At 46.8% G+C, this 27737-nt stretch overlaps 1 protein-coding gene across 1 annotated transcript; it reads left to right on the forward strand.

Annotated features, from left to right (window-relative positions):
- The first annotated feature begins 689 nt into the window (after positions 1-689).
- Positions 690-27015, forward strand: BEST1 (bestrophin 1). Its single transcript, XM_044426052.1, has 9 exons — positions 690-841; positions 4921-5015; positions 7122-7355; positions 14165-14319; positions 14792-14869; positions 20197-20349; positions 21376-21456; positions 22685-22836; positions 25809-27015. Exons 1-9 carry the CDS (start codon positions 690-692, stop codon positions 27013-27015), a joined length of 2307 nt encoding a protein of 768 aa, XP_044281987.1.
- The last annotated feature ends 722 nt before the right edge of the window (positions 27016-27737 follow it).

A 27737-nucleotide genomic window follows, 5' to 3' on the forward strand; every position in this document is an offset into this window, starting at 1 on the left:
CCAGAGGTAGGCAAACTAGTGCCCTCCAGATGTTTAGGAATTCAAGTCCCATCTGCCCCAGCAGCAGGGTCAATGGTCAAGAAAGGCGGTTGTTGTAGTTCCCATCTAGAGAGCATCACATAGAGGAAAGCTGTGATAATTTACAAAAGAGAAGAGTTTTTTCTGTCAAGAGCTGCATTGCCTCAGAGATCGTCTTGGGGCTGCGCGGGGCAAAGAGCCAGGCCAAAAATGGGCAGGACCAGCCTTTATTTCTCTCTCTCTGCTCTCTTGTTCTGACACTCCCTTCTGCTTTTTCCTCCATCCCTGGCCGGCTGCTGGAGGAGGGAGAGGTCACTTTTGCCAGAGGCCTGGATTCAGCTCCCCCACAAGGCTTTTGGAATTAGGTTGAAGGATGCATACACTGAGGCTGTGGAGAGTCAGAGGTCCAGTTCTGAGGCTAGGCTTTCACTACACGCTCACCTCAATATACTCTCAGTGTGGGAATGCTCAAGCTCGAAGAGGCCCCAAGCTAGCATTCCGTGCCAGCTTGACCTGGGCTCCTTGGGGCAACTTCTCCGCTCCATAATTTTACTTACAATCTGTCCCATTCCCAGTTGGCCGGTGCCACTACTGCGTTCCTGCAAGTCTTCGTTCTCTCCAAATGTCCATATTCCTCATCATGCTGCTGTCTTCCTCCAGCAGATCTTGCGATGACAGTGACATACACATACCGTGTTGCTGACGCACGCCTGGGCACCTTCTCACAGCTGCTGCTGCGATGGAAAGGCAGCATCTACAAACTCCTCTACTGCGAGTTCTTAATCTTCGTCTCTTTCTACTTCAGCATCAGCCTCATCTACAGGTGAGCATCTACATTCCATCCAAGCCAGAGAGGTTTCTTTAGGGCCTTTCTCAACAATCCCTGCAGGTGCACCACAACCGGCCCTGTGTAGGCTCTGCCGGCATCATTGCCATTCATTCATTCATTCATTCATTCATTTATTTATTTATTTATTTAAACATTTTTATGCCGCCACATTCGCCGAAGCCTCGGGGCGGCTTACAACGTTAAGTTAAAAAATAATTATAACATTAAATTAAAAAATACAAACATTAAGTTAAAATGCAAAAATAACAATATAAAATAAGTCACCCTGGCCAGATAAAATCCAATAATATTAACAATTAAAATGCCACTTAAATAAAAAGGTCTTCGCCTGGCGCCGAAAAACAAATAACAATGGCGCCAGGTGGACCTCTCTGAGGAGCGCATTCCATAACTTAGGCGCCACCGCAGAGAAAACCCTCTTCCGAGTACCTACCCTCCTAATTTCTTTCACGGAGGGTTCCCAGAGAAGGGCCGCTCCCGCAGATCTCAAGGGGTGGGCGGGCATATATGGATGTAAGCACTCCTTCAGGTAACCAGGTCCCAAGCCGTTTAGGGCTTTATAGGTCATCACCAACACCTTGAATTGGGCCCGGACTTCAATGGGGAGCCAGTGAAGCTGATGGAGAACTGGAGTCATGTGAACATAACGCCCCGTCCCCGTCAGCAGCCTGGCAGCTCTATTCTAAACCAATTGAAGTATCTGGACCGTCTTCAAGGGCATCCCCACGTAGAGCTGGCTGGCTGCCGTGAGAGCCGTCCAGCACACCCGGAGGGAGCCAGGCTGAGGAAGGCTAGTGCAGGGTGGGCACAGCACACTAACAGGCGAATGATTGTGGCCAATAAATGACTTGGTTTTGAGCAATTCTACCTCGGGGTGGCAGGTCCTTTGAATTAATGGTCTGCTGAGATTTTCCTCACATTTCCCCCAAACCATTTTCCTTCCATTTGATAGAAAAGAAGTTGCTCCTGAAAGAAATTCAAAGCTAAGAGGAAGTTTCAGAAAAGTCCTCATGGGTTGGTTCAGAGTCTGTGTGCTTGCTTGATTTCTCATGTGGCCGAGGGGCGAGTGTGAGGGCCCGGCCCTTTGCTGTACAAGTATATCTCTGGCAGCCTGTAGTTTTGCAGGTTTCCCACATGTCAATTATAGCCCGGGAAAGGCACCATATGATGCTGCTTTCCCCTGAGGGGGCTTTTTCAGACTAGGACGTGCTGACAGCCTGGAGGCTGTAAAGTAATGGAGAGGCATGTAATAGAAAAATAAAAGCCGGCACCCTCAGTCACATCACAGTGATTCGGTGAGCTCAAAAACACCACCAAAACAAAATCAAAATTGATTATGAAATGCTTTGTGAATGAGGTAGATACATGGGAGCTGAGAGAGAGAGACTGGACTTTCTGGAAAGCAAGGAGCAGATCTTGGCACAGCGGTAGTTCCACCTGTTCCCTGAAGCTGGCACCCCATGCTGTCCCCCCCACACCTGCATTGTCAAGGATGCAAAAAGGGGGCCAGGTTGCCAGAGCGGCTGATGCTGCTTCTGTTTGCAGCAGCAGAGCACTTGCGTGCTCACACACATCCGAGGAAAACCTGCTACAACCCCTGCCAATTGTCAACCCTACCTGGGAGAAATGATTGCAGGATTTCTCTTAATCCGAAGAAATCCCTTTCCCCACTCCACCTCTGTCTACAAATAGAATGGAAAATGTTGAGATGCCATTTGTGTACAGCTCTAGTTCCAAGCAAAACATGCTTCCCCACTCCACCCAAAATGTCCAAACAACAAGTACGTAGGAGCCATTTAAACAGCAGGAGGCAAGGAACACTCCAGCCAGGAGGCCAGAGGCAGGACAAGATGCGGAGAGCACCACAGTACTTTTCCCAGTGGTCTCCCCATGCAGGCTAGCTGAGCAAGTGCACCCCATATAACTGCTTGTAAATGAACTCAGAGCTTTTCTAATCAAGAGTTTTTTGTGTACCGTGGTTCCTTATTCATGCTTGTTTATAGTTTTAAAGACACTGATAGGATCCCCCCATTTAACTTTGGTTTGTTTAAAGCCCTTTCACAGAATTTTAGAACTGGGAAAATGGGGTATTACTTCTGAAAGGACTACTTGTGTAATTCTGCTATTCCACAAGAGCACAGCAGGACCTGGAAGCAGAATAGCAGGAAAGCAGAAGCTGAGGACTCATTTCTAGCCTGAACCAAAAAAATAAAAAGATACAGCAGTTAGTAGCTTTGTGTAGAAAAGCTACAATTGAAAGAGGGGATGAAAAACATGTCCTGCCTGGCTCTGTAAGCAGTGTCCATCCCTATTTCTAAACACAAGTAGTTAAAATATTTGTATTTTAAATATCAGGCGAACAATCATCGAGCATTTGAGAACTTTTCTGCAAACAAAATACATCAAAGAAAATAAGTTCTCAAAACATTCAGGATCCTTCCAGATGGAGGGTCCCTGATGTGAACTATCAGAAACTTTGGCTCTGGCCTCTTGGCAGAGCAGCAGAGGCACAGGCTGGGAGCGAGTGCTGAGCAGCCAGGGGACTGGCGAATGCACAGTAGGAGCTGGGCAGGAGCTGGGCAGGGGAGCAGAGGGCCAGGAGCAGCAGAGAGGAAGGGGGCGGGGCCAGAGAGGCTAGAGCAGCCAGAAGGAAGCGGACAGGCGGGGCCACAGCAACACCCGTGACTCCCGCCAAGGCCATCTCCTGGTCTGCCATTGGTATCCCTTCCGAGACCTTACCTTGGTCCCCTGCATTGTTTGTCCTGCAGTTCCTCTCACTCGCCCAGTTCTACCAGACAAAAACCCACTTGCACACACACACAAGGATAAAATAAACTTAAATTTAAATTGGAAGAAAAACAAAGCACAGCACAAACAAAAACAAAAAAACAAACAATCAAACCTCTGTGTCTCAGGGAAGGGAGTCTCCAGACAGCCCAGGCCGCAGCTAAGGGACACAGACAAGGGATGAGGCCTTATCAGTCCCTCAAGAGAGGTATTACTACCACTCTACACGACTCTGGTGCGCCCGCAATTGGAGTATTGTGTTCAGTTTTGGGCCCCTCATTACAGAAAGGATATAGCCAGGCTGGAGTCAGTGCAGCGTAGGGCCACAAGGTTGGTGGCCGGTTTGCAGGGGATGCCGTATGAGGCAAGACTGAGGGAACTGGGTCTCTTCAGCCTGCAGAAGAGGAGACTGAGAGGGAATATGTTGGCGACATACAGGTATGTGAGAGGATGTCACATGGAGATGGGTAGAGACCTGTTCTCCCCTGCAGAGGAAGGCAGGATGCGCTCGAACAGAGCAAAGCTCAGGGAGCCAAGTTTCGTTTGGATGCCAGGAAGCACTTCCTGACAGTCAGGACCCCGAGGGTGTGGAATGGGCTTCCACGAGAGGTCGTTGAGGCCCCATCGGTGCGGGTGTTCAAGGATAGGCTGGACGTCCACATGGTGGGCATGTCGTGAGCGAGCCGGCTGGTGCTGGAGGTCAGACTAGATGGCCCGGGAGGTCCCTTCTGACTCGCTCTGTTCCTATGTTTCTATGTATCTTTGTTTCTATGGATGGTGGCCCTGAAGGGAACATGCAGCCATAGAACATTCACTGAGCACAACATATAAAAAAATCATTAAAAGGTGCAGGTATGAGTGGACAGAATGGTGTGGCTTGCAGCTAATGACAAATGAGTGCTGCCTAAAGTTTGTGCTCAAATATGTTCCATGAAATAAACAATGGACAAATGCACTGCCTTTGGTTAAGGTTATATTTCCTGCCAATACAAAGTACTGTACTTTGAGTAATCAAGAGGGGAAAAGTGATATCCACACAACAAAGTGCTACACTGTGGGAAGACATCGGGGCTGCATACAAGAACATTTGAAAACAAGCGTGCATTAGTTGCCTTGTGCGGAAAGAAAACAAAAAAGCTGAAGGAAGGTCCTTAGAGCTGAAGTCTCCTCAGAGCAATGAATATTTTCTCAGTTCCCATCAAGGCGGAATCTCCCTTACTGTTCTGAAACTGTAAGTATCCTGCTATTATATATGTCCTTTCTAGGTTTACTCTGGATGAGAACCAAAGGCTGATGTTCGAGAAATTGGCTCTGTACTGTAACAGCTATGCTGAGCTGATCCCTGTGTCCTTTGTGCTAGGTAAGGAATGCAAATGTAGTGCAAAGCTGCAGCTCCATTTCTTTCACTGGGGTTGTACATTTCTAGCAAGGGCCAATCAAAGTCAATCAGCAAATGCAAAATGGTGTCCCCATTCTCTCCTGCACTAATAAAAACATAATAATCTGTCAAATTAGGGAAGCCCCCAGGTTAACAAGTTCCGTTCCTGAGAAAACAGAAATTCGTAAGTCAGATTGTATGTGGTCAGCCCTCCACATTCGTGCGGGTTAGGGGAACAGGCCCTCCATGAAAGTTGAAAAATTGCAAATATCTCTAGGCCCTCCCCACAATCTCACCAGAGCCTCCTCTTTGCAGCAAGGAAATACCAGAGAAATTTCCCTTTCTAGATGGGTAGGGAAGGAAGGCATGGTCTGGAGATCTCCCCCTCTCTCCTTTCACTTCCTCTTTCTCTAGGGAAATTATTTTCTGCAATATAGGTAGTCCCTGAGTTATGAATGTCCAGGTATGAATAACCCATACTTTGAATGTGTGGACTGCCATAAACCCTATATGAATATCTCTCACAAAAACTGTGAATATCTCTAGGGAACTAAGGGATGCATTCAGTCCCTAGTTTCCTTGAGATATTCATGGCTTTTTTTTTAAGAGATAGAGATTCGCTACATCTCTTCATGGCTTTTTGCTCGAGATAGTCACAGCTGTTTAATATGTTTTAGTGAATATGGAAGTATTTCTTAAGTGCTTTTTATGCATGGAAAGGTAAAATATACTAAGGCAAACATTTGGCTTATTCATGTGATCCGACTTATGTACAAATTTGATTTAAGGACATTCTTAGGAATGGAACTTGTTCTTAACCTGAGGACTATCTGTAATTAAAAAAAATAGGCTGCATGGCAGTTTGTTCATAAGTATGGGGACTGCCTGTAATTGGTTGTTTGCTGCCCTTTAAAAGAGCCCCATAACTGTTACTTAGAGGGGCAACCTCATTTTGCTTACTAGTTGGACTAGCCCTGTTTCTACCCATCCCACTCCATTGGGTTCAGATCACATCAGTTTCACTAGAAACTAGATATGTATAGCTGCTCCCATAAAAAGTCCACAAGGCAGAGCATATTAAGATGATTGTGTTGTTGATGATGAAAGATTTATGCCTCTCTTTCCTATTGCATAAATGCAATGTCTGGCATCTTTGCAACAGCTTTGCATTTGTCAGTATTTTTTATCTCCAGGCTATGAAAACATCTCAAAACACTGTAACTATGAATAGCATAGTCGTTCTCGACATAAAGATAGTGGATCTGTTCTTACTGCCAAGGCAGCAGCCCCTGACATGGGATATTGTTAACCATTACAACACAAGGCGTTTGCTCTTCACGACAAGGAAATATGGCCCAATTCTGAATAATACTTCTTCCTTTCCCATAACATGTGGCAGAAAGAACTTCTCTGAGGGGTGGGTAAAAACCCCAAGAGGCCTTTTGACATTCTTGTTGGCAGCTTCATGGTAGGCTTTTTTGGGGGTAGTTTCCCTACCACAGGCTGAGAAGGCTGCAAGAGATTGTAGTGCACATTCAGACAATATGTGGGTAAGTGCACTATCAGCCTGCATCTCACAGGGGCAGCCATAACCCCAGCAGAGCAAGCCCGCCATCAGTCTCTCTCTTAAAGTCAACCTTTTGTGTCAAGTTGCTGAGAATTTGAATCATCCAGAGTCAAGGAGATACTCGAGTTTTTACAGCTTTTCTTCTTTTAAAAGGAGTTGCTAGTTCATGTGGTCACAAAAGAAACATGGAAAATGTGGAGGCGGCATCTTGTAAAAGCTGAAAACAAAAATGCTTGTTAATCAGGGCTTCTGGCGGTGCTGTGAGGGGGTGGCGCAGCATCCGTGTGTGCAGGTTTCTTCACTCCACTCTCCTTGCTTCTACCACCCCCTGCCAAATTCTGCTGAGATAAATATACACATCTCGGTTGCTTTTATCATTTGCTCTGAGGACAGATTTGGGCCCTTTGCTGTGAGAATACCAACCACGCAAGCAGGGCAATCTCAAAAATAAAGGCTGGGCATGTGTCTACAAGCAACCAAGAGTCCTTTTGCTCTGACTACCTGTCCCATTTCTGCTACAGGGTTCTATGTTACCTTAGTGGTGTCCCGCTGGTGGGGGCAGTACGAGAGCATCCCATGGCCCGATCGCATTATGAACCTGGTCTCAAGCAGCGTGGATGGGAAGGACGAGTACGGGCGCCTCCTACGGCGCACACTGATGCGCTACACCAACCTTTTGAATGTGCTGATCTTGCGCTCCGTCAGCACAGCCGTCTTCAAGCGCTTTCCCAGCATAGAACACGTTGTGACAGCAGGTATGAGCCATCGCCACAATGACCTGCAAGGACAAAGGTGCACTCCATAGTGTCCCAAATGAGGATGCTCACGGGAACCCAAAAGCTTATCGAGATGCCAAAAGTGGAGGGGTGGGGAGAGTGGGCAGTTTTATTTACTTATTACATGTCCATTCTACCTTTTCTCCAAAGAGCTGATGGCGGCATACGTGGTTCCCCTCCCCACCCTGTTTTATACTCACAGCACCCCTGTGAAATAAGGTAAATTGAAAGACAGTAAGAGGACTAAGGTTTTGTACAGCTTTTCTACACGGGGCTGTGAATCCACCATATCTGCTTTCAGTTGTGCAGCAGAACTGGGCTCCAAAGACAAGGAGAGCATTTCCTTTCCTGCTTTCCCATTACAAGACCTCTAGATGGCACTGTGGTCTAGTGAAATAACACAAATGCACAAGTGAAACCCCCACTTTCACAATTGAATGCCATATTTCCCTGCTCTGGGAAAATCTTGCTGAAACAGCTACAAGCAGCTAGACACAGGTGTGAAAGTGGAGGCTAATGATTCCCTCTAAAGAACCCACAAATAACCATGAATAGGAATGATGAGCATGTGATAAATGCCTACACAGAAAAGCAAGCAGTGAGCTTTATGGCCAAGCAGGGATTTGAAGCTGAGTGTCTGCACAGCTGGTTTGACATTCTAACCCTTTCACTACAAGGGCTCTCAGTCTATGAAGTCTGTGAATTCAACCCTTTGGTCCAGTTGCAATTGTTCTGGGACCTATCCAGAGACTGTTCTTGCTCCTCTGAGTGGTTAGAAGTCCCAGGGTACAGTGATTATCTATGCCTGGTTTCTTTTGAAAGCAGATCATAGGAAAACAAGATCATGGCTAATGACCAGACTGGCTGAGGATGAAGCCCAACATGCCTGGGGGTGCCCAGGCTGCACAGTAAAGCAGTAAGGGAGTGCTTTGCCACAGCCCTGAAGCCAGAGTTACCTTCTGCATGAGCTCACACTTAGCTCTGTTGCTGCTGCCTTTCCACCATCACTCCTTAAATCTCTCCATCTCAGCCAGAGCACTGCTGGCCGCCAGCCTTGCCTCTCACAATGGTTTGGGACAGTGCAATGAGTACTATGGCCTGAAAGATTCTTATCTTCCTCTTTTGTTTTGCAGCTGCTCCACAGAAGGTAACCCTGATGTCCAGGGTTACCTTCTGCATGAGCTCACACTTAGCTCTGTTGCTGCTGCCTTTCCACCATCACTCCTTAAATCTCTCCATCTCAGCCAGAGCACTGCTGGCCGCCAGCCTTGCCTCTCACAATGGTTTGGGACAGTGCAATGAGTACTATGGCCTGAAAGATTCTTATCTTCCTCTTTTGTTTTGCAGCTGCTCCACAGAAGGTAACCCTGATGTCCAGGGTTGCTCAGGACTGCTCAGTACAGTAGTTAGGCCATTTTAGACTGTGGTCTCATGGGGTGCTCAGTGGTTAGGAATGCTAAAATCTATATTGGCTCATTTGCTTTACAATGCAGGAAGCCAATCCTGCTGTGTTGTGGGGCTTCTTGCTCATTCTGCTGAGTGGGGTGCTGGTTAATTTTCACTACTTTCCATCAAAGGTACAGAACATTTCAGCTTAAAATGGGGCGGCTTCGGCGAATGTGGCGGCATATAAATCTCCTAAATAAATAAATAAAATGATGCCCCCATATTGCTTTAGCAAGCTGAAGTGAAAGTGGAGGTTAATGATGCTGCTGGTTCCTGACTCTTAGCTGAGCAGATAAAGGTCTAGGGCCTCTGGGATACAAGCAGCCAAGCTCCCAGGAAGCAAGAAACCAGAACAACCACGCAGTCAAAAAGAGGACAAGGATGCAGCCTTCAAAAAGCAACTTGCCATTCTAAGAAGAATGATGGAAGCGCATCACGGGGGACTTTGATTTCCCTGATATATGCTTGGAGAAAATTCCTGCCAAACATGGTCCTCCAAGAGATGTCTATCTTGCATTGCTGACAACTTCCTCCAGCAGAAGGTAGAGGAAGGTAGAAGTGGAATGGCTCTCCTCGATTTAATGCTAACTAACAGGGATGACCTACTTGACAAAATAGTGACCATGGGAACCCTAGGAAAGGTGACCGTGAAATACTTGAATTCTCAATTATAAAGGGGACAAAACTTAACTGCAGTCAAGCACATGCCCTGGATTTCAAGAAAGCCAACTTTCTTGCAAACTCAGAACAATGATAAGTGAGGGGCCTTGACAACTTACTCTTAAGGAAAAAGGAGTCCAAGGAGGGTGGGAAATCTTGAAAAAGAAGATTCTCCAAGCACAACTACAGATACTTTCAACAAGAAAAAATGTAGAAGACAACAGAGGAAGCCCATGTGGCTTCACAAAAAGTTAAGTGACAGCCTGAAAGAAAGGAAAAAAGAACATGTACAGGAGGTGGAAGGAGGGCTGGGCCAAAAAGGAAGAATGTTAACAAATAGCACTGAATTACAGGGGTGGCATCAGGAAGGCTGAAACAGGAAATTAATTGAGACTAGTGGGGGATGCTAAAACAACAGGAAAACCTTCTTCAGATATGTCCAAAACAAAAGACATATGAAAGAGAAAGATGTCCAACTACTTAAAGTGGATAGCAAAGTGATAAAAGACAACAAGGAGAAGACAGAGGTGCTCAATTCCTACTTTGCCTCAGTCTTCTCCCACAGGAAGATCTAGAACAAAGAGGAGGGACAAAGTGAGGGATGGCAGTCCAACACTGACAGGCAAATAGTCAAGGAATATCTAGATGGAATAAATATGTTCAAATCTCCAGGGCCCAATGAACTCCATCCCAGAGTCATAAAACAGCTACCAGAGGAACTCTCAGAACCACTGTAAATCATCTTCAACAAATCATGGAAAACAGGAGACGTGCCAGTTGACTAGAGAAGGGCTCGCACTGTCCCCATCTTCAAAAAATGGGGGGAAAATGAACCTGGGAACTACAGACCAGTTAATCTGACATCAATCCCTGGAAAATTCTGGAGCAAATTATTTAAAAAATTAATCTGCAAGCACTTGAAGGAAAATGCAGTGATTAATAAAAGCCAACATGGATTTATCAATGATCCTGACAGTCTAATTTAATTTAATTTAATTTTTTGACTGGGTAACCTCCCAAATGGACAACAGAAATACTTTGGACATAATCTACCTTGACTACAGCAAAGCTTTTGATATACTGCCACATGATATTCTGATAAGCAAATTAGCAAATGTTGGCTAGATAGAAAAACTGTTTAGTGAATCAAAAATTGGCTGCTAAGGAATGCTCATCAACGGCACCTTCTCAAACTGGAGGGAGGGAACTAGTGGGGTGCCACGGGGTTCAGTCCTGGGCACAGAGTTCTTTAGCATCTTTATTAATGATTTAGATGAGGAAGTACAAGGAACAATAATCAGATCTGCAGATGATACAAAACTGGGTGGAATAGCAAATACCCTAGAAGACAGAATGAAGTTCCAGGGCAATCTTGATAAACTCAAATGCTGGACTGAAAGCAACAAAATGAGTTTCAGTAAGGACAACAGCCAAGTCCTCCACCTAGGGAAAAGAAAGCAAATGCATCGATACAAGATGGAGAATATGTGGCTCAACAGAACTGGAAAAGAAAAAGGCCTTGGAGTTATTGTGGACAGCAGGCTAAATATGAGCCAACAATGCAATGCAACTGCAAAAAGGGCAAATGGTATTTAGGGATGCATTAATAGAAGTATTACTTCCAAATCATGCAATAGTTCCCCTATACTCCTCACTAGTCAGACCCCATCTGGAATACTGTAAGTCAAGTTCTGGGCACCAAGCTTTAAGAAAGATGCAGAAAAATTAGAAAGGGTCCAGAGCAGGGCAACAAAAATGATCCAGGGTTTGGAAACATTGCTGTATGGGGAGAGACAGAGAACTGGGCATGTTCAACCTTCAGAAGAGAAGACTGAGGGGGGACATGATATCCCTCTATAACTACCTCAAAGGCTGTCACAAAGAGGAAGGCCAATTTCTCTTCTTGCTGATGCCAGAGTGTAGGGTACGGAATAATCAGTTCAAGTTGCAACAACTCAGATCCAGGCTGGACATCAGGAAAAGCTTCCTCACTGCCAGAGCAGTACGACAGTGGAACCAGCTGCCCAGACAGGTGCTGGGCTCTCCCACACTAGAGACATTCAGAAAGAAACTGGACAGCCATCTGAGTGGGATGGTGTAAACTGGTGTCCTGCAACAGCAGGGGGTTGGACTCGATGAACTTCCTGGCCCCTTCCAACTCTACTCTTCTATGATCTGTGATTCTATGATGCCCCCTAAAGAACCCATAAAAGATCATGAATAAGAATGATGAGTCCATGATAAATGCCTGTACAGAAAAGCAAGCATTGAGCTCTATGCTGAGTAGGGAATTGCATGATACTTGCATGGTTCTTGTGGAGATACTTTCACGTCCATCCGGACTGACAGACAAAGGAGAAATGGAATGTCTCCCCCTGGTGCTGTTTCTAACACTGTGGCCCTATCTAGTGGCCATGTCTTGTTCTACTTTCGGCATTTCTCTTTTCTTTTTTGGTGAGATGATGAAACAAGTTCTTTCAAAAGTGGAAGAGTGGAATTTTCCATGATGGGCAACAGTGTGATAAATAAAGAACAGCGGCTGACAAAAGAAAGATCTGACAGTATTCTGTGCCACGTAGGTTCCTTTCAGTTGGAGGCATTCTGCAGCAATTCCTTCCTCCCCCACCCCTTACAGGGGCTTTTTTCAGTAAGGAAAAAGGTGGAAGAGGTGTTGGGAAAGCTGGCGCAAAAGATGAATTGTATAGAACCTCCCTAAAATTCTGCGAATAAGGCAGGGTAATGCCTGGACCAGTAGTTGTGTAATCCAGTTGCTTCTGGTATAAAGACAAATATGTATCAAAACCATTCAAAGAATATTTGGGGAAGACTAAAAGGCCTGCTCTTTCAAAGGAAACCTGTTTCTCATTTCTTCCTTCTGAGAGCCGCTTCTCACAACCAGGTTGCAGGGAGGTGACAGGGACAATATTTCTTAAGACAATTGAAAGTGGGTTAGGAGAGGCTTTGCTTCCAGTGTTATAGAAGTCTTTCAGTTCACTAATTCAACTAGCTGGGGGAAAATGTGAAGTGAGGTTCCCCATCCACCAAACACTGAGGTCACAAACACTGGAACTGTGAGCAGAATCTAGCGGGAAATCACACCAGTTCTGTTGTGGGAATGGCCCTGAGAAGGGAGGGGAAAGGGCAGGACATAAAGGAATTGGCAGCGCTGGGAGAGCCCCACTGGGATCTTGCATGGGGCACAAAGAAGCATTTCCCCAGCATGGGTTGCTGTAGTCCATGGGTAAAGAAGCAGCCTATGAACCAGGACATGTATTAGGTAGAGAATTCTGCATCCCTTGGACATCTGTTTTCCATTTAAATTAGAAGAAAGCAGCAGTCTAGCCTTCATGCTAACAAAGCTAGGCTTTCAACTATGTGGGCCATACCTGAAAAAATCTCAGAAGGAAGAAGGGACAAAGGAGGATGGAGCATAGCTTCAGTACCCTGTCGCTTCCTGTTAATGCTCATCGCCAGCAGAAGCAAAATGGCATCCTAAATAAGTCAGTATACACAAATGTGTACTGTCTGCATCATTTGTAGAATGAGCAGAATTCTAAAATTCTTGGGATATATTGTGGAGCATACATAGATAATGCACAATTGCCACCTGTGTGAGCAACTGCAACTTTGCCTGTGCTGAGGCAGGCTATCAAAGTTCTTTCGGCCCAAGGACTGAACTCAGGATTGGAGAAACTCCAGGGCTGCATTCTAGTGGTGGCTGGACCACAGTCAAGCAGGCATGGCCCAAGACACCAGCATCTTGCTGCTCAAAGCTGTTAGTGCTGGGAACTAAACCTTAGGGAAGGCATTTCAACTTTCTAGAACAGGGAAGAAAAGACACAATGACTGGGTTGGTCAGGGGAAAGGGGCTGGGGCTGGCAAGGAGGAAAAGCTATCTGGGGAACCTCAGCTGAGCTTCCTACAAGCCTTCAGACTTGAGGTTCTGTGCCCCTGTGCTATGGTTGCCTCTCCTGCATGTATCCTTGCCTTTCCAGGGGCATTAAAAATGAGCTTAGCCAAATGTCTTCTATGCTACCCCTATCTATCTCTCATTTCATTTCCAAGAAAAGTATTCTGAACATTTCTAAATGAGGCTGTACATACACCATTCCTGACTTAGGTTTGTTTATAGGTGATATAGACTACACCATCAAAATCCAGTTTTGTTTCTCTTTCTGTTCTTTGTTTTTTTAGTTTAGTTTAGGTTTTTTTTTTGTTTTGTTTTGTTTTTTTTTGGGCGGGGGGCAGCAAGGAAATCTAAGATTTTTGGCCAAGACTAAACAAAGCACAAATCCCCACCATTGGAGTTGCATTATTCTGCCCTTATCAAAGCATCACCTAGGGGCTATGCAGAAAGGGAAGTACAGAAAGGCAGGGAAGGAAAATAACCTTCTATAGAGTTCCAGTCTTAAATTGTAACCAGAAGTAGGAGCAGTGGATTAAACAGCCTTGTTTAGAAAAGCTTTTAATCTCTAATTTGGTTATAATAGCTATGTGTTTGTTATGAATATTGCTTTATAGATTCAGGAATTTCAGGTCCAGAGTTCAATGCTGTGAGCACCCAGCCATTATTTTCAAGAGCAGGTTTATCCTTGCTACAAAATATGAACTGGATGAGTCTGCTTAGGGCAAAATCCCCTTGTACTGCCTATCCAATTTTCTCCATCTTCTCTTCTGTGTAGGCCTCATGACTCCGGAAGAACACAAGAAATTTGACAGTTTGAACTCACTCCATAACAAGTTCTGGATCCCCTGTGTGTGGTTTTCAAACCTGGCAGTGAAGGCACGTAATGACGGACGCATTCGTGACAGTGTACTCCTGCAGGGCATCTTGAACGTGAGTGCTTGTGGGTATCACACTGTGATTTCATGAAGGCCTCTGCAGGTAGCATGGGATTGCTGGAAAGAGGAACAGAGGGAATCAAAGATTACATTTAATAAGTGCAATTCATAATATTCAGAGTACTTCAAATGCATAAATGCAAAAAATCCTGCCACAAACCTGTGAATCGTTATTGTTGGAAACTTGCATTGCTGAAAAACTACATTTCCAGAAAGCAATTTCTGTGCCAGATCCTGTAATCCATCTGGCACGGACCAGGTACAGAGCACCCATAATTCATGCTTTGATGTAAGACTAAACATTCTGGCGGATCTAGTATATTCACATATAGCTGAATACGAAAGCCCACATATGAGAGAGTTTGAAAAGTGGGGATTCGCTTATTGCAGCATTCACTACAAAAGGCAATGCAAGTACGGTGGCCAACAGTCCTTTCCTTCACTGAAACATGTTTTCCTTTCCTCAGGAAATGAACACCTTGCGCAGCCAGTGTGGGCGACTCTATGGCTATGACTGGATCAGTATTCCATTGGTTTACACTCAGGTGAGAACTGGATTGTAGTGTGCATTCTCCCCTTGAAAACAAGCAGACTTAGGGTGCAATCCTATGCAAAGGTGGACAATGGAAGGCCTGCAACTGCCAGCACGCCCCAACCAGCTCTCTTAGCTCACGCTTAAGCATGAGCCCTCCACTGATTTTTCAATTTGATTGAAATGTGAAACCCAAACCAGCAGGGGCCCAAAGCAGTTCCTCTATGAAGAAAAGCTATAATAGTTGCAGCTTCTTTATTTAGGAACAAGGGGGCGATCACACTGGGTAATAAAATTATGCATAGAGAAGAGAAAGCAGAGAGGGACGGGTTCACCCTTTCCCATAACCTAGGGCTGATCTCACAAAGCTGAATGGTGGGAAATTCAGGACAGATGAAAGGAAGCACTTCTTCACACAGCACAGAGTTAAGCTAAAGAATTTGCTACACCAGGCTATCATGACAGCCACCAACTTGGGCAGCTCTCAGGGGGGATTAGACTAATTCGTGCTGGAGAAGGTGATCAGTGGAACTTAGTAGGGATGACTCTTATATTGCCTCCACTATCAGAGGCAGTGTGCTTCCAGATTAAGTTTTTATCTTGCCTTACTCATGGGATTTTATCGGGAGACTAGAAGTCATTGTGTTCCACTTGTAACTCTCCTGCATTTTTCCATTACCTTGTCCATCCTTTTCCTTACTGCAGAAAATCCCTTAAGGAAAAAATGCCAGAAGTGTGGCACGGTTCCTTCTGCTGGCGAGCACTAGGAGACCTCAGCCTGGAAGCACCCACAATATGCCTCTGGATGCCGTTACTGGGGGCACAAGTGCCTTACGCATGTGCATCTCATACTCCCATAGGCATGTGGTTGGCCAGAGCAGGAAACAGGTTGCTGGACTAGGCAAGGCCTTGGCCAGATCCAGTGTAGCCCTTCTTGTGTCCCTAAAGTCCGTATGTAGCTGCACATAAACGCATTCCGTTTGAATCTCTCCATGATCTTTCCCCAGCTCAGTTACAGGTGGGTGCACTGCTTGTACAACCTACTGCACCCCTTCATGTTTAACCAGACCTTACACAACCTCCCCATATAATCCTTATTTAAGGATCCCATCAACACACATCTAGTGTGCAAGATAGTGTGGATTTAAATTGCAATGGGAACACATGTCATGGAGATACACAAAGCACCTTAGACACATTTCTGCATAAAAAGGCAGGCCATGTTCATGATTAATGACCTATGAGCCCATTTTCTCTGAGCACATGGCTGCTTTCTTCTCAAACATATCAAAACCTGCCATGCCAGCCAGTTCCACACCACCTGGATCACGCATGGGCCTGAGCCCTGGCAAAACTGCTTCACAGCTATTGGCACACACTTTGCAGTATTTGGTGGGATGGGCCTGTAAGTAGGGTGGTGGTTTTCTGCGGCAGGCACACCAACTGTGCTCCACCCAAACTGCAGACCTGACAGTGCCAATTTCCTCCTCTCTCTCTTATCTTATGCAATCCTAGGCACAGAGACTCATTAGCTAAGCCTTAGATAATGCTCTGTTATCTAAGAGTGGAAAGAAAGAGGATTCCTGTCCTGTCCCCCCCCCCCCACCGCGCATCATAAAAGTTAAAGGGAGGTGCATAAGAAACCTAGGATCAAAGGAAGATGATGGGCAAAGCCCTCCCCACAGGTTTTCTCCATGGGAACTGGTTTGGTCCTTGATTTCTTGGGATGCTGGCTAGAGTACAAAAGAGAGGAGACAACAAAGAGCCTTGTGGCACCTCAAAGAATAGCAAGTGTGTTCTGGTGTTAGCTTCCATGTAGCCCTCTTCACCAGATGCATGGGATATTACGGAGACACATATACAAGCATATAACAGCAGTGCCAGTGCATTTGTGCTATCAGCAACAACTTTATGGTGACTGACCATTGCTAATGACATAGTTGTCACTTTTTGCATTTAATTCCCGTCTTCACTATTTGTCATTCTTCCTCTATTACCAACATTATATGTACAGTATATAAAGCTGAAATTCTCCATGTTGCATGCATACAATGAAGTTGGTTATGGAGCCTTTCTATCTGAGATGTTTGTTGTGCACTTGTGATTCCTCACTCACAGTAGTTTCTCAGTACTTTACATGACTTCATCCTCTTCCAAGGCCTCTCACATTATTTGAAATATTTTCCATTGTTTTTGATTGAGTAAAGTCTGATATTATCCAGAAATGGTAGAGTGAGACCCTATTGTATTTGTGTAACTCTGCTGTTCCACAGCACAACCTGTTGGTTATGTTTTAGAACTTTTAGACAGGCAATGAAAGGAAAAACTCTGGGGGGGAGGGGAATGTAAGTGTTCTGATCTTAGTCCCACAAAGAATCCGGAAAGTGGCAGGTTAAAAGCTTCATGTAGAACAGCCCTTAGTCTGTAAAAGCTTATCCCAGAATAATTTTGTTGATCTTTCAGGTACTGCAAAATCTTGTGTTGTTTTGGTTCCACAAGTCTAACCTGGCTGCCCACCAGAAGTAGGAGAGAAGGATATGTCTCCATTCTTTCCACCGCCTGAGCAATGCTCACACATACCTGTGTTTCAGCGTCAGCTGATTTGGCTTGGGGCAGCCAGCCAGCCAGCCAGCAGTTGAGAGCCAGTGTGGTGTAGTGGTTAAGAGCATGGGACTGGGACTCAGAGGATCTGGGTTCGAGTCCCCGCTCAGCCATGGAGCCAACTGGGTGACTTTGGGCCAGTCACAGACTCTCAGCCCAATCTACCTCACAGGGTTGTTGTTGTGGGGATAAGATGGAGGAGGAGAATGTTGTAAGCTGTCTTGAGCCCTTTGTAGGAAAAAAGCAGGATATAAATCCAAAAACAAACAGTTGGTAGATGAGGAGGAGCCCAATTTAAGCTGCTCCATAGGCTCTCTCAAACATACACAGCAGGAAATAACCAGGGCTGAATTCAAAGGGAGGATTCAGCCACACAAGACATGTATCAATGGGCCACCTTATGCTGAGGACAACTGAGGAACAGGGACAGCCTGCCCCACTGCCCTGGGCCTGCTAAGAGGCCTGCTGCCCTCAAGTGTGGTGTGGGACGCAGCCCTGCCACCAGCGCTGAAGTGAGGGGCAGCTGCAGCTCCGGTTGGCTTGTGTGTGTGCACAGGGGAGGCTGCACCCTCTTGTCCTTTGCCTCAGGCAAAATGTCTCGGGTCAGCCCCAGTAAGGAGCTGTTATCATCACTTTCTTGCTGCACCTTCCAGTGGCCTTTACACTTCACAAAAACCAACAGCAAGCCAACGCACTGTCCTGAGTGGCTACCAGCCCAGTCAGAAACCGCAACATTTGCACCCTTCCTGATAACCGTGGCTGTTGTGATGAACCCAGGCTGTATCAGTTGTGCAGGGAAGGCATTGTTTATGCGAGCTTCACCCGTTGTAACAAAAGCTCTGTTGCCAGAGATCTGGATCAGCTCCAGCAAGATCAGAGATAGCGAAAGGCGGAGTGGCCAGGTGGTGCTGGAGATGTTCTCCCAGTGTCTTAAATGAACTGTTCCTCAAACGACAAGTTAGCAGCGGTTTCTTCCACCATTCCAGCTCCATCCTTTTGTTCACTCCCTTGCCTCACCTGCCCTGTGGGCCACCTGGAATTCTGCTTGCTGAGGCAAGCAGAGGAGGGGAGAGGCCCATTAAGTTTAAGAGCAGAAGGGTAACCTCCGGATTGCAGTCTGGTAGCCACAGTGCCAAGTATGCCTCTTGACCGGATAGCCCAATTTCCCAAACACCCACGGCCTAAAAGTGAGATGGCACTATAAACAGGAACAGGGAATGGAAAGAACTCCATCTGCTGGAGTTTTTATTTTAGGCCCAAGGCATTTTGGAGAATCCTTGTTAGAGGCAAATTTTTAACAAGTATTTGCTAATACAGCACATACTCGTGATTTCTATCGCCTGTGGCCCCTTATGTAGGCATATCTTTGTTGCAAATATGCCCCTGAAGAAGGATTTTCTATAATGAATTGGCCCTAAAATTTAAAACAAAACAAAACCAGCAGCAGTTTTCTCCTTCCTTTCCCTCTCCACAAGAAATCAGCTTTGCCATAAATACTGATCCCAAGCCAAACTGAGCCAAACAAAAACTATTGTTGCTTGAAAGGATCACATTTGGTTGTTAGATTATTAATGAAAGAATCATGGAAATTGCTGGTGCTGAAGTCTGTCTTCTAGTAGAGGCAAACTATATAGCTTATTATACTATACAATTTATTCACAGTCATAGTGATAGTGAATACTGACAACGGATATTCAGATGAGCCAAACTCTGAACCAGATTTCAGCTCACAAATGAAGAAATGATATGGAATATCCATGTCTGCGTCTGAAGAGCTTCCTCTTTTACAGTGCAAAGGTAGAGAAGGATCAGAGAGTGAACTATCGAATTCAAAGCCTAAAAGCATCAGTAGGGAAGGAAGTCCCAGAGCAGCTCTTTTGAGGAGGGCAGGGAGGGATATAAAAGCAGGCCAGAAACTGAGCTATTCGGACTCTTTGGGGCTTTCCAGACAACGATTCTTTTACGCGGGAAGAACCCAGCTTTCTCTTTGTGCTTTATTGCTCCTAGGCCTATCTAGAAATGTTTCCATCTCCTCGTGATGGAAGGGAGCTGGCTGCTAGGGTTGCTACTGGAGCATAGCAGTTCTTTTGAATGAGGTATATACCCAAGTGCTGGAGGATGTGGACAAAAAGTGAGTTTGTATGGGTGTAGTGGGGAATGGTTTAGAATGGATCTCCATCCCTGAAACATCTCTGACGCAGAGGTGCACATGATGTTTGCAAAGCCCCTTGCATGCACAGGCTTCATGTGACACCCTTGTATTCTTGGGGGGAAAGAGTTTTATTCTTTGGGCAGGCAAATTTGGGAGTCTGAGAAAACTTTTTGTCCCCCTACACCTCTCCCACAGCCTATGCTCCTGCTACCAAGCTGCTAAGTTCAGTGACAGCTGCAAACACCCACAATTCGTTGCCAAATTTTATCAGGAAAACACACAAAAAGTCTAAAAGAGCCAAAATCGTTGTTTTAAAGGCTGCATTTGGCCACGTTAGCATTTGGTTCACTGACGGATTTGGGCAGCAACCAGCTAATGTTTTCACTGCTGGCACTGCAAATTTTGGTGGCAGGTAGTGGAGACTGCAGGCTCCCCACTTCTGGGTTAGTGGCTCAAGCATGGAGAATGGAAACATTACAGAAGTGCTTTCTGGAGTGAGTCATGGCTCAGCAGTGGCTGCACCACCATCACCACCTCCAGTAAGCCAAAGCATCTCAGCAGGCCCTAACAGAGTCTCTTTCTCCAAGGTGGTCACAATAGCTGTTTACAGCTTCTTCCTGGCTTGTTTAATTGGTCGGCAGTTCCTGGACCCAGCAAAGAAATATCCTGGCCATGAGATGGACCTCTATGTGCCTGTGTTCACCTTCCTGCAGTTTTTCTTCTATGCTGGCTGGCTCAAGGTCAGTTCAAAGGAAAGAAAATGGATTTCCAGGATCTCTCACCATGGAATCAGTTTCTTCTTGCATAGCCAAGGCTAAAGTGCTGATCCCAAAGCTGTTTCATACATTAGATTATAGGGGAGGGACCTCACATCTGGGGCCCAAATCTTGCCTACTTGGGGCAGAGTTCTACCAATGGTCATGACTTCTTCCTTGATCCTTATGCTTTCCCTCAACCACTGGCCAGTGGTTCTTGGTATTTGCATGTTTTCTCCATTCTAAAAGTTTGAAATGCATCTCCTAAGGTTTGGTTAGTGGCAAGAAAAGCTTTAAGTTAAAATATGTTGGTATTTTGGGCCTGCTGCTTTTGCCTCCAGCCTTAGACACCATTGGAATGCAGCATCCAAAAATTCCTTTGAAATAAAATCTGGCTCTTGGGTGTATGGAGGTTAAAATCCCCTGGTCTAATAATGATCATAGAACCATAGAATAGTAGGGTCAGAAGGGGCCAAGAAGGTCATCAGGTCCAATCCCCTGCTGGTGCAGGATGCCAGTGAGGCCGAAACTACACGGTGGTGGCAGTCCCCTTATTGTAAACGTGAGCCTGCTCTTTTCCATGTGCAGTCATGGGGGAGGGGACAAGAAGGAAGGTGCTTGAAAGGGGCTTGCAAGTGGGACATGCTGCATCCTCTCCACCAGTTGCAGCTCTTACCTCTGCACTCCATCCCACCAGGAGCTTTTCCCCCAGATAGGCTCCAATATCCAGAAGTGAGCACTGTTCTCTTTTTAAAAAGGCACTAAGATGGGATCCTGCTGGAAGGCTATACATAGCAAGCAAATCCATGGATATGCCCCTTCTCGATGAAGTCCCAGCTCCCTTTGCTCTGCTCTGTTCCTCTATTTCTTATCCTTTTATCCCACTGACTAGACAAGGGAACCTTGATTTAAATATAATAGTGAAATCCATTTTCTCGGCCCAACTGCATCAGCCTCACAAATCTGGAACTGTATTTGGGTTATCCTTATACCGCTGATATTGCTTCACAGGTTGCTGAACAGCTCATCAATCCATTTGGGGAGGATGATGACGACTTTGAAACTAACTGGCTCATTGATAGAAATCTGCAGGTAAATTGCAGGGCTGCTGTGACAGGAATGGTGGGGCAGCCCTCAGAGGTTCTCAGAACACATTTTGATGGAACAGAGTACAGATCTGAACTGAATTCCGACTGGATTAAGTGTCTGTTCATTGCCACAATTCTACCTCAGCTGTTTGGTAACCATTCAAAGTTCAATAACCATAGCTCTGAAAATGAGAATCATAGCATGGTACTAGTCTTCCAGTCAAGCACATGCCTGTCTTTGCCTGCTGCTCCATTATCAATAAGGGCTAGTGTGCTTCTAACATCAGTATTTCAGCACATGACTTTTCCATTTCATTCTATACCTAGATCATTTCTAAATTCTGAAACTTTGGACCGGATGCCTCCCATGCTCATTTCTCTCTGAGTTTCCTCATGCTGTATTTCTTGCACTTTGATTATTGCCTGCCATTCATAAGCTCATGCTGTGTCCTACACATCAAAAACAACTAATTCTATTATGGCTCCTTCTTATGCAAGCCTGCACAAATTGTGAACCACTCAGCCATGATCTAAGCCAGGGGTCCTCAAACTTTTTGAATAGGGGGCTAGTTGAAAGGTCCCAGCAATGGGCGCGGGCCACCAAGGTGGTGCGGGTGGGGGGTGCGGGCCGGTGCGCACATTACGCACATGCAGAAAGGCAGAGGCATGCCTGCGCAGAGATAATTTTTTCCCAACAAGTCCAAAACTATCTCCCTGCGAGCAAGCCGGTGCCTCAAGGTCTTGGACTCCGGGTTGCTTGCTCCAGCTTGCTCGCCAGGAGATCCTTTTCTCCAAGTGAGTCCAAAATGATCTCCTTGCGAGCAAGCCAGGATCTTGACATGCGCGTGGTGAGCTATGGCAGGCCGGATGAATTGGCATGGCGGGCCGGATCCAGCCCGCGGGCCATAGTTTCAGGACCCATGCTCTAAGCCCACTACAGGCTCAAGAAATCTCATTTTTGCTGCCTGCCTAAAACTCTCCTCCCATATTTCCATCTCCATCTTATCAAGGCACTTGCAAGGCATGGTAACGGCTGCCTTAGGATGCCAGTCCATTATCATAAACGCTTCAGCATGCTGAACTGAAAAAGAGGAAAAAGTCACAATCATTTAGTTTCTTAAATTGGAACAGACCCAAAATTATTAGAACTAGATGCTTTCTCAGCAATGGAAAAATAAGAGCAAACACATTCACAACATTACTGCATCTGACATGTCCATCATCTCCTGTAGGTCTCCCTGATGGCTGTGGATGAAATGCACCAGGACCTGCCCATCCTGCAGAAGGATCCATACTGGAACGAATCAGACCCACAGCCTCCCTATACAGCAGCAACTGCAGAATACAAGCGGCCATCTTTTCTTGGCTCAACCTTTGACATCAGGCAAGTAAACCGACCTAAAACAACCACCACCAGCATCACCACTGCATTTCTATGCCATTCACAGCCAAAGCTGTCTGAACAGTTTACAACAATAATCATAGGCTCATACACTCAAGTCACCCATCCAAACCTGACAGAATCAGGCACTTCCGGCTATGTGGAAGCATATAAAAGTAGAACGGAGAGCTCTTCTGATCCAGGAAATGCATCTAAAAATGTAGGCCCTCACCTCTGGAAGCTACTGACAAAATTATGGTAGATTTTATAATGTCATATCGGTGGGGAGCTTTGCTAATAGTAAAATTAATGAAACCTGGAACAAAAATTTGCAGAATAAAATGTTCCTGTTCAGGGTTCCATCCAGTCCTGGCTACTCCATCCCATTCACTCTGTCTTACATAAAAACAGTCAAAATTGCATATCTATTGAATTGAGAACATTCCTCACTGAGTTGCTCAGGGCTTTTCCCTCTAGTTGGACTCCCCCCCCACCCCACCCCCAATCTTGTGCATGGGTGGGGCCATTTTGGTCTCAGAAGGATGCAGATTCAGAGAATGTGCTCACAATAGAGGATTAACATTCCTTCAGCGCTAATACCACCGGACTTTGTAGATCAACACCTACTCATGTGTATCACTTGGCTGTTTTGACGTGTTGCAAAGCTTTTTCTTGCTGTTATTATGGCTTCCAGGAATACCTCAATGATCATCCGAGCGGATCATCCGAGCGTCATATAGCCAGATTGTTTGTGACATGCTGCCAATCTCCACCCTTCTCTTAAGCTCCACAGAGCCTCACCTTGCAGTTTGCGGGCACCAAAGCGAATGCCTATTACCTCCCAGGGTTATCAAGGCACGGGCGGTATGGGAAGGGCGGTATCCCAAGCAGTGGATGAGCCATTGATCCACACCTCAGCCTCATCATCCCTGAGGTGGATGAACCCAAGGACTGTGCTATAGGTCCCGGGGGAAGACAAGCAACTTCTCACAGAGGTTGGCTTTTTCGTGCAAGGTTTTGATTTGCTGCTTTTGTGCCGTAAGACCCTGTGTGCAGCTACACTGAGCTGGGTCAGCCTGACCATAAGCAGAGTGAAGGGGCCATGATCAGGCAACTGATTCTGACCATCATGCCAGGGCAGCAAATTCTCTCTACTCAAGGTGCAGTGCGACACCCTCTCTGCAGATGCCCATGCATTCCTCAAGTCAGGGGCTCAGAGCAAGCCGTGGTTGTGATAATCTCTGTTGCCTTGAGAAGGCAGGTTTTGGTGGCCTGGAAAGGCAGTGCCAGTGGGGCATGTGGGCCAGCGTGGGGGCAGGGCAGGACGTGCGGGCACGCGCACTGAGGCGAGAGCAGGGCGCGCAACGAGGCGAGGCAAGGCAATGTGAGGCGTGCGCGGGTGCACGCGGTGAGGGGAGGGGAGGCGAGGTGGGGGTGGGCACGTGCCACGAGGTGGGCGCACGAGACAGCGGCTTGCTCACTTGGAAATCGTTTTCTCCGAGCGAGCAAACCGCCCACGGGGTGAGGTGGGCAGCGGCAGGTGTGAGTGTGGGCGCGCACGCGGTGGGTCCAAACGTGCATGGCGGGCTGGATAAATGGGCATGGCGGGCCGGCTCCGGCTCCCGGGCCTTAGTTTGAGGACCCCTGGCCTTGAGGAAGCGGAGGGAGGGAGAGGGGAAGAGGCTGGGACACCAGCAGGGGACAGCATAAGCCCCCTCACTGCCTTGTCTTGCCTGTACCACCCTTTTTCCTGTCCCCAGAGGCCCATTTGCAACCTCAGGGCAGCAGCTGCTGTGGTGCTTTCTGCATCCACTCTGAAGCAGGGAGGTGGGGCTTGCATTGTAAGCTGCCTAGGAAGGCCTTGGCAATTATAGGCAGTGTATAAATATATGTACGTAAATACGTAAATAAAATAGGGCTTGGCGCCTGGAGCCACAGCTGTGTGGTGGCAGGACCCTGGAGCTGAAGCTTCACCTAATTCTGTGCCCCCACAACAATGACTGGAGGCTATCAGATTGCACCTTAATGCATTATTGTTGTTTTATTTTACTGCGGTGGAGCTTGTAAAACTGCCTGCCTCGGGGTCAGAATAACTAGGTTCTGCTAGGCCCCTTGCCTTAGTTTTATAAGATGTATCCTTCTGTGTATCTGGGGGGATTTGGTATTATCTTATGTATATTTCACAGCTGTAGCTTGCTCTGAGGTTCTTTTTTTGGAGGTGAAAGTAGAGAGCTAGGGTGGTGTAGTGGTTAAGAGTGTGGGCTGGGACTCAGGCGATCCTGGCTCTAGTCCTTCCTCAAGCCATGGAGCCAACTGGGTGACTCTGGGCCAGTCCCAGCCTCTCAGGGCTGTTGTTGTGGGGATAAGATTGAGAGCAGGAAGAGGAGCATGATGTCATCCACTTTGAGTTTGTTGTAAAAAAAAGTGGGGGAGAGAATATAAAACTGACAGACAGAGAGAATGAGTGTGGAGGGGGCCATTTGCTAGGCTGTCTCATGCAGCAAAATGCCTTGGGCCAGCACTGGCCAGCCAACAATGAAAGTAGAATTGTTTACATGAACAAGTGCAGAGGAGTTTCTACTGCGACAGAGTCAGGGCTAGTACCAAGGGTTGGCATAGCCAAAGGCCCAACAAGGGTGGAGGACATCCCCATCCTTGCTGCTGCCGCCCAGTGCCTGCACCTTTCGGCCCACTAACTTAGATGACTGGCAATAACAGCATTGAGGGGATGCCACCGCTGCCGTCGCCTGTTGCTTTCGCTGCCTGGTGAGCAGGTGACGGCAGTGCCACAGCGGTGCAGCAGCTGATGACAGGTGCAACGAGGAGGAGGTAGGCCCTCCTGAACCAGGGAGGGCAATACTGAATGAAGGGGCTAACCAAGGATGTCCCTCCGACCCACAAAGGCTCTCCAAAACACTGCCCTGCCCCTGTAAGTTGGCGCTCAGCTCATGCAATGTCTTGCTTCCCTTCTCTAGCATGCAGAAAGAAGAGATGGAGTTCCAGCCCCTGGAGCAGATTAAAGAGAACGAGGAAGCCAACCACTCAACACCACTGCTGGGCCACATCAGCCGCTTCTTGAATGTCCAGTCCCCCAGTTTTACCAGGTCGTCGAGGATGAACCTCATGCGTCGGAGGAATGAGAACTTGCCTCCTTCCCCTTGCTATGTTTACCCAGATGTGGGAAAACCTGGGAGCCCCACCAGTATTAACCAGCAAAGAGGAGACTGCTCCTCGCTGGGCTTCAGCCCCCAGGATCTGGACAATGCAGCCAGAAAGCTGAGGGAGTTCGATGCCTTCATGTCGACGCCATTCTATGAGAGGCCTGGCTTCTACAGTGCTCCACAAACACCCATCAGCTCCATCCCCATGAACTTCCCATCCAGGCGACAAGGCCGCAAGAAGCCCCCTGCTCTCTCTAGTATCACTGCCTGTCCCACCTCCGTGAGGGACCATGCTGCCAATCAGTCGCCTTGCAAAGCGAATGATATGGACAGGAGTGAGAACTCCCTTGGTTCAGGAACTCGGGAAAGTTTTGTTTGGCCAACAGAGAAAAGCCAAGCTTCAGACTCCTTGGCAGTAACTGTCGAAGAGCAGGCAAGAAACACAGCCCATCGATCAAAGGAGACTTCTCCCCTTGGAAGTCCAGGAGGGCCTCTATCCTCAGGGGACTCAGCAAGTCTCAAGTTCCCTTTCTTTGCCGAGTCCCCAAGCTCTGAGATGCAGACCAATTGCAAGAGCCTGAACAGTCTGAAAGGCCATTGGCAGCCCCGGCCAACTCCAGACAGCACAGCCACTCCAAACGCAGACCACACCAGTTTCCTTCCCAGCTATGGCAACAGGACCCCAAGCAGCAACGGCCCTGCCACGTTCTTTCCATTCACACCACTGACATCCCCAGTGCTTGAGAGAGCCCATCTGAGCAAAGCTAATGCTGTCGTTGCCCCTCCCTCAGAGGCGTCCCCTGGAGGCAAGGAGCAGGATCCTCCAGCAGGATCTGGGATGCCAAGAGACACTGGAAGTGGAGGCGCCATCAATGCTTATCAGCCGAAGGATCAGCGAAAGGCAGCCACCTCATCACCCAACGATTCTGGCATCTCCCTAGCAGAAGGAGACTTGGTGGGACTCATGGAAGTGATCATGGAAACCAGTGAGCTCACAGCTGATGAAGAGAAGGCAAACTGAGGGGACTATGAGTTTTTCTGCTAGGATGTGGGGGTAGGCTGTTCTCTGGTTTTGCTTTTTTGTTTTTTTACAAATCTAACAAGCTGTGTTGGTGCTCCACCTTTTAGGGGCACCAGTTCACATGATATGAACTGCAAAATAAGTGAAAATGCCAGCACCCCAAGTTGCAACACTCATTTTGTGTGCATCTGGGTCCAAGAGTATGAAGAACACCCTAAGACTTGGAGAGCCCCTCTTAATAATTGGTGCCTTAATTCCAGCAAGCATGCAAACCATTTCAGAGTTTTTAAAACTTTTAAAAACTGTTTTGCTTTACTATTTGAGAGTACCAAAGAATTCTACTAGGTCACTGATGCTGGGAAATTTAATATATGAATTAAAGGTCAATTTGTGTGATTAATTTCTCCAACTATGCAGTGATTTCTTTCCCTCTCTTCCCATCCCTGAATTGCCTGCACTCAGAAACTGCTCTTGTGAATATTATCATCCCACTTTGCCAGTCTACATCTGAAGCTTGTCAGGAATCAGAACACCAGATAGATTCCTTCTCGCAAGATGAGACTTCCACATGGATCAGGACATGCGGCAATTACGCATGAACCTCTCACGCTGCAGAACGCAGCCCGAATGCGTTGCAAATGAGCAAATGCACTCCCTAGAGTCACGTCTGTGTCAAAAGGAGTATCAGTCTTGACTGTTTGCAGTGCAGAGAGCAGCGAGTC

Source organism: Varanus komodoensis, unplaced genomic scaffold, assembly GCF_004798865.1.
Source record: "Varanus komodoensis strain SLA01 unplaced genomic scaffold, ASM479886v1 scaffold16, whole genome shotgun sequence".
In the NCBI taxonomy this organism is placed as follows: domain Eukaryota; kingdom Metazoa; phylum Chordata; class Lepidosauria; order Squamata; family Varanidae; genus Varanus; species Varanus komodoensis.

Excerpts from the sequence above, each read along its gene's own strand:
- BEST1 (XM_044426052.1), top strand. The coding sequence starts at position 690 with ATGACAGTGACATACACATACCGTGTTGCTGACGCACGCCTGGGCACC. Across the intron at positions 842-4,920 it reads AGCATCAGCCTCATCTACAG|GTTTACTCTGGATGAGAACC; the intron begins GTGAGCATCTAC and ends TGTCCTTTCTAG. Across the intron at positions 21,457-22,684 it reads TCATTGATAGAAATCTGCAG|GTCTCCCTGATGGCTGTGGA; the intron begins GTAAATTGCAGG and ends CATCTCCTGTAG.